At 47.2% G+C, this 7346-nt stretch overlaps 2 protein-coding genes across 2 annotated transcripts; one reads left to right on the forward strand and one right to left on the reverse strand.

Annotated features, from left to right (window-relative positions):
• Window positions 1-257: 257 nt before the first annotated feature.
• LOC127754613 (uncharacterized) lies at window positions 258-2223 on the forward strand. Its single transcript, XM_052280190.1, has one exon. It carries the CDS (start codon window positions 572-574, stop codon window positions 1862-1864), a length of 1293 nt encoding a protein of 430 aa, XP_052136150.1. The 5' UTR covers window positions 258-571; the 3' UTR covers window positions 1865-2223.
• A 6-nt stretch (window positions 2224-2229) lies between these two features.
• Window positions 2230-6673, reverse strand: LOC127754612 (mitogen-activated protein kinase kinase kinase 3-like). The gene is made up of 11 exons (XM_052280188.1): window positions 6294-6673; window positions 4709-5203; window positions 4516-4603; window positions 4366-4428; window positions 3932-4092; window positions 3768-3843; window positions 3603-3662; window positions 3395-3502; window positions 3075-3311; window positions 2750-2865; window positions 2230-2668 (listed from the first exon to the last, which is right to left on the reverse strand). The coding sequence occupies exons 1-11, from the start codon at window positions 6596-6598 to the stop codon at window positions 2416-2418; spliced, it is 1962 nt and encodes a 653-aa protein (XP_052136148.1). The 5' UTR covers window positions 6599-6673; the 3' UTR covers window positions 2230-2415.
• Between the last annotated feature and the right edge of the window lie 673 nt (window positions 6674-7346).

Here is a 7346-nt window from a genome sequence, read left to right on the forward strand (position 1 = left end):
AAAAAAGAAGATCTCCATAGAATTTCTGGTGACCACACAATAGAATCTGCACTGGTCAAAACCAACTCAACAAATAGATAAGATAATATCATAAGGTTCTGCATTTCCACTGTGCAATTCGGCCATCCTTGATCACATAAACACAAGAAAAACAGTCAAATTGGTAACTTTTTTGACCTAATCCGCACCATAATCACATCTCCAGCTCAATCATACAGCCAAATCCCAAATTAAACTGCCCAGAAATATAAAGCCTCGCATCAGGATTAGGGTCAAAAGCATACATAGGCGTCCCTAAATTCCTTTCCATGCGAAAACAAATCGAGATATGGAGCATGAAACGGCGAGAAAGAAGGCACGATTTTATGCAGATAAGTCCTAGGATTTGTTTAAAACTTTATTAAGACACTACCAAACCAGGGACCTATTTGTAAATACTACAATATATCAAACCCTTCAAGGAAAATTTGACACATACCTCTCCATCTGAGCGGAGAGCTCGCACGCGGTGTGGGAGAAAAGGCGGCTGCGTGCGCCGTCTAGGGCTCTGCGGCTGCGCACAACGTGTTCGATGGAATGCCGCGGCAGGGTGAAGCACGCGCTGCGCGGCGCCGATGCGGCGTTCCGCGTGCTCGCGGGCGGCCGACGTGGGATCCACTTCGTGCCCGGGCCGACCGAAGACGAGGAGGAGGAGCACGCCACGCCCCCGTCGCGGCGCTGGTACCGCGCCGCGTACGCCAGGCTGCTCCGGCTCGCCGGGTCGCTGCGGGGCGTGGAGCGCGGGGACGGCGGGGGTCCGCGGCACGCGGAGACGGGGTCCGTCGTGGCGGACGCGCGGCGCGTCGCCGACCGGGTGGCGGAGTTCGACGCGCTGGCGGCGCGGTACCTCGCCGCGGGGCAGCGCGCGCCGCCCCTGAAGGCGACGTCGCTGAGCTCGCTGACGCGGGTGTGCGACGTGCTAGGCGTGTCGGCGCAGCTGAGGAAGAGCGTGCGCCTCGCCATCTGCCCGCAGCTGACGCAGCACCACATCTGGCGCGGCGCGCTGGAGGAGGTGCTCCGCGACCTGCGCGCCGACATGGCCGCGCTGGGCCACCCATCCCCGGCGACCCAGATGGCCGACCAGATCGCCGCCGCCTGCGTCCACTTCCTCTCCGACACCGCCGACGAGGCGACCTCGTCGTCCCCATCCTGGATGCGCCCGACCCCTTTCAACAAACCCGCAAATTCGCCGCCGCCGCCGCCGGCGAAGACATGGCAAGAGGTGCTCGACATGTTCACCGACCTAGCCAAGAGCCTGGACGCCGACGCGCGGCTCGCCGGCCACGCCGACAAGGTCGCCGCGATGAAGGAGGGGCTCTACCAGATACGCAACGTCTTCGTCGAGAGGGACATCGCCTTCAAGGAGGCTCGCCGGCAAGACTGCCTGGTGCAGAAGAAGCTCTCCAAGAGCCTAGGCCATTCGTCCAAATGCCTCTACACCTTGCTCCTCTTCTACCTCTACGGCAATGTCCGGGACGTCGAGGTGCACGCCGGCAAGCGCCTCTCTGGCAAGGGGGGGAAGAGGGTCACCGTCCACGCCGCCAAGTTCCTGATCGACGGCGATGAACCGGCGATCAGGAACGCCGTCAAGCAGCTGAGCCGCGCCATCGGCGTGTTCCGGTTCGTCTGGGAGGCGGCTCATGCTGACAATGGCGATCATGCCAATGGCAATGGCAAGGGCGGTGCCATGGCCAAGAAAGGCCATGGAGATGATGCAAAGGGTTTACTGAAGCTGCAAGGGCATATCTGGGGTTTGGGTGTTGAAGAGAAGGAAGTGACTTACAGAGGGGATGTGTTCCATGTTCATCAGATACAGCTTCCATGAATTTTCAGTTTTGCAAACATCTTTGTAAAATCATATATAACTTCTGAATATTAGTGAGAATTCTTTTTTCTATAATAGAATTCAATCCAGCCTCTACAGCAAATATGTATCCAGCCAGCCAAAGTGGGAATTCAGACCAAAATTGATCATATTGGAGACAAAATCTTTGAAAAATCATCAAGTTCTGAAGATGGATGGGAATTCGATTTTTTATGATAGAATTCAATCCAGCCTCTACAGCAAAGATGTATCCAGCCAAAGTGGTAATTCAGACCAAAATACATCATATCAAAGATGCATCTGGACAGTGGGAATTCATATCGGGACCAAATTGATCATATGGGAAAAGACACAACAAGAACAGGTGAAATCTGGAATGCTACTTCTTTTCACTGAACTCATTTTGTGCATTTGTACAATGGCGATGCAACTGCATCCTGAGGGGAAAAAGATACATACAGAAAGGGTGAAACAGAAAAAAAGGAACCCCCTTTGGTCTTCTAACTTATGGAACATCTTTCATTCCTGTATACAAAGTATGTTTGGGTTTTCTACAATCTTCTTGGAGAATCAAATGGTGGTGCTTTCAGTTGAGAGATTTCGAGCCATGGATCTGGAACATGGTTGCTTGGTCTTTTTGGGTAGAGTGCATTGTTGATAGGGCTGTAGTTAGCTGCTCCAGCTGAATAGGCTGGATGAGGAGGCGACGGCATGCAACTCCGATTCGACTGCCGGTACTGCCGTAATGGGCTAGAGCAAGGTGACACGGGCAGGGACATGTTCATACGCACATTGGATGGGTTGCTGCACCAAATACGCTCTGTTAGACAATGCAAGAGATGTAATTTATGCTGGTTTTGAAAGAAAAAAAAAAGGACAACATACATGGCAGAGATCCTGCGAGTTGAAATCGAAGGAATGGCAGATGTTGGTACTTGTAAGTTTCTCATCGTCAGGTCTGGATCTCGTAGAGGAGATAAGCTTCTGTTGCTTGTCTGTACCTGAAACGATATAAACATTAATGGTAAGACACAAAATTCTAACTTGAAGATACAGATACGACAGTTAATTTCTGTTCTTATTTCTTTTCCTTCATATTTGTTCATATCTTGCAACTAACTAAGGTGTAAATCACAAATAGATTTCACAAATGAAAATGAATTACAAATGGACACTGTTTGATTAGCACATAGATTGTGTGTAGTAGTACCATGGCGCCTTTTCCATCAAAGGAAGTTGGAAACGTGTCCCTTGTCATGCCAGACCTGAAGCTTCTGTTTGCAACTAGGTCCTTGACAAAAGGATGCTCCATTAGCTGAGCAGCAGTAGGGCGGGCTGCAGGGTCACGCTGCAAGCAAAGTTTCAAAAAGTTCTTTGCCTCAAAAGAAAGATGATCTGGAATATCAGGTATGTCTTTGCTGTTGCCAATTTTAAATATTGCAGCCACCTGTGAATCAGTTACAAAAAGCTTAGCATGGTTCCAATGGAAGTTGGGCACTATACCATGAAAATTTCATAACACTTGCTTACCCCTTCATACTGAATCCAAGGAGGTCTTGCGGTTGCCATCTCAATAATGGTGCAGCCAAGGCTCCAAATATCGACCGAAAGACTGTAGCCATTGGTATTCATAATAACCTGAGGAAAATTAAAATTCTATGAGAAAACAACAGAAAATGATAAGCAACCAACTTAAAATGGCAGAGTACAGAAGTTTTTTCAACTTCTGTTGCATTACCTCAGGCGCCATCCAGTAAGGGCTTCCTTTGAAGGACTTGATAGATGTGTGCGCTGATATCTGTATAAATACAATAACTAGTCAACAAAACAATATCATATAGGAAAATAATAGATCCATTAAAATCCTTGAATTATCAGATAATTAACACTATGTTGTACTTACATGCTTGGCCATCCCAAAATCAGCAAGTTTGATGTCACCATTAGGATCTACAAGTATGTTGGCCCCTTTGATATCCCTGTGAGAAAAGTGATGTTTCATAGATTAGAACTAAGAGCAACATGTGGTTCCACAAAAACAAAATACCATTATATCAAGTATCATACCTATGCACTGTATTCCGCCCATGCAAATATGCAAGGCCAGAAAGAATTTGTGCTGTGTAATTCCGAAGGACTGCCTCCCCAAATGCACCATACTCTTGAAGCAACTTATGGATAGAGCCCCCAGAAACATACTCGAGATAGACTGAAAGCGTCTCACTAGACTGTATTGAATAATGAAGCATACTCAGGCAAAAATATATAAAATAGCAAATTAAAATCAGATTTTCATACAATATACACCACAGTGTTTCCCTCTTAACAAATTCAGAACAGTGGTTTATGACTGGAAAATAATACTAACAATTAATCTAACTGTTGCCATCACCTAATTTCAGAGTTCGTAATGATTGAATGATTGTATGTCTTCGTTTAACTTATGATGCAACTACATGCTCAAGACAAGATCATAAAATCATCATGAGTTCTATATTTACCAGATCACTGCCATAGTACTGCACAATATTTGGATGTGACAACTGACTCAGAAGCACAATTTCCTGCCCATAGGAAGTAGTATTAGTACAAAAGATGTAAAGTTTAAATATCTGCTGACAGATGCAATTTGTTGACAAGATGAATATTACCTGATGTAGCTGCCTGAGACACTCTTTCGAGTTAGAATCATCAGAAATAACCTTGACCTCTTTAATTGCACACATTTGGCCACCTTCACTGCATTACATACATTTTTGAATAGCGATTCAGTATGCATTGTAGAAAAGAAATATTCATCTCCGTAAGGATGAAAATACAGTAAATGCTTTCAAAAGCAAGTACCTGTTAAATCCTTGGTATACTTGCCCAAATGTACCACTGCCTAACAACTTGCCCTTCTTCCACTGTGAACTGACGACACGTGATGATGAGCATGGGGAGCCCGGAGGACGAGGAAGAGGGTGAGGTGAGCTTGAGCTTCGTGAATCATCCTGCCGAGCAGTGGGGGATCCTGGGCATTGCCCGAATGCTCTTGATTGCACGGGGGAGGTCGGACAGGGAATTTGGCCTTTTGAGCCAGGGGGAGAGATTGGCACTCTTGTACTGAACACAATCTCCGTTGATTTCCGACCATGGCAATACGCAGTTCGATCGTTTGAAAGATCCAAATTGTGAAGGTAAGATTCTTTCCTTGGAGAAACTGAAGTTTCAGACAACCTGGGATGCTCCAAACCCTGGTTGTTTGCGAAAAAGCGTCCTTCTTCAACCGCAAGATTTTGTCTCCGAGAATCAATAGCCAGCGTTCTGCCTGGAAGCACATAGCTTGCATCTGGCACCCTATTGAATCAGACATGAACAAGCTTCAGTTCAAATGAAGAGTTATGAATGGAGCAATCACTTGACAGCAGCAAAATTCACCATCCTAAAGCTACCATATCTCGAAACAATAATTGGGTTAGAAATAATGTACTTCGTACTATCCCACATTCGTAGCAAGTCACCAATTATTCTTAAGCAATCATCGACTCCTATATACAGGGACTGGGGACCCAAAAATGTTCTTTGATTATTTCAATCAAAACATACAATTCGAATTGCCCCCAAAAACCCACATAATCTTTGACAAATAGCCAGCACACACCAAAAAAACCACTAATTTAAAGAGCTGATCACATAAACTATCTGTCACTAAACGGAAATGGTTTTTTTATTAAAAAAATCATATCTTCTAAAATCAAAAGTGAACCAAAGAAAGCAAGCCCGGAAAAATTCCCAAATGATACAGCGAAGAGACGGATCAAGGAAGATCAACTGATATTACAAAATCAAACAATTAGCAGAAGATCTTGACGAAGACAATTAGTCAACGGGGCAGTAGAATCCATCTCGAATCGAAATAATTTTTGCCCAAAAACAAATAATTAATTGGGTTAATTAGAGCACAAGTGGTGCTACTTTCCAGGGGGCGAAAGAGCCAACGCCACTAGCAAGCATACCTGGATGAAAAGGAAAAAAAAACAAACCAGATAAGCATCAAGAGGTACAGCTCCAATTCCACCCAAAAAGTAGAACACCAAAAAAAAGTATGAAGCAAAGAACCTCGCAAATCAAATCTTGATCCCCTCCTCCAAACAGATGAGATTCATGAAGTCCACGAACTCAATTTCCCACCAAACCCACCGAAACAATTCGGCAGATGAACCGAAGCAAGCGCGCAAAATTATTACTAGCAACCAGAAACGAAAACTTCACGCCGAATTCAGCAATAAAATTTAAAGAGAAAAAGGAGAAGAAGAACAACTTGATTTGATTTAGCGCCTCGATGAACTAATTAACCAGCCAACCACCCAACCACCCACCTACCAAATACGAACGAATTGCAAACCACCGGACCAAACCAAACCAAACCACTCCTCCTCCTCCTCACCTGTAAGTCCCGAGATCCGGCGGCTCGTCGGACGCCGCCGACGAGCCGAGCGAGGAGCTGCCGGCGCTGGACGCCGAGGCGGACCCGGCCGCGGACGAGGACGCCGCCGACGGAGCCGGCAGCGACGCCGGCCGCGGCAGCGGGTGCCCGACCACCACCACCACCTTCTCCTCCCGACTCTGCTTCCCGGCTAGGAGCGCCTCGTCGAAGCTCCCCGCCTTCCTCCTCCCCTCCTCCTCCTCCCCCGCCGCCGCCGATCCCCCTTTCCCCTTCTTCCCCTTCCCCCTCTTCCACCACGCCGGCATCCTAGCTCTTCCCCCTCCTCCTCGCCGAGAAAATGGAAGGAGAAAATGGCGAACGAAATTGGCTACGCCCACAACGAAGAAGACGATGATGATGAGAGAGAGAGAGAGAAAACGAGAGGGAAACGACTTCTTTGTAGTAGTAACGACCAAGGTCGCCGTTGCGGGGCCCACCTGTCAGTGGGGCCCCCACCCTCCCGCCCTTCTCGGGTACACGTAGCAAAAATATATACTGCGAGTGTGATACGTCACGCGGTACACTACACGTAGCTATCCCGCTGTCCGGGCTGGCAACCTTACCCGGGGTGGTGGGGGTGGTGGGGCCCATGCTCCGATGGTCGCTGACAGGTGGGGCCGGGACGTGCGCTGACGTGGGGGTATTGCACCGGCGGCGTGTCGGGTAGGGTAGTGGTTAACGGGTGGTGGGTGTAAGAGTCTACTTGGTTCTCTACCCTACCAATTCATTGGTAGTATCAGAATCTAGGTAAATTTTGACACTACTAATATTTTTTGGTAGGGTAAAGTAGGCTAGCCCATGTTTGGTTTGATACCAATATAAAGCTAAAGTTGAGTAGTAAAGTGAAGAAGTTTTTAGAATGTGACCAAATTAAGTATAGACACTACCAATTGTTTGGCTTCAATTGAAACTAGCATGTTTACTATTTGAAGTTACCAAAATTTTGGTAGGGCGCGTTTTGGCTTCAATCCAAAATGGCCCTAAATTTTTGGCGTTGGTGACACGTGGCTTTTC

Source organism: Oryza glaberrima, chromosome 11 (genome assembly GCF_000147395.1).
Source record: "Oryza glaberrima chromosome 11, OglaRS2, whole genome shotgun sequence".
NCBI lineage: Eukaryota > Viridiplantae > Streptophyta > Magnoliopsida > Poales > Poaceae > Oryza > Oryza glaberrima.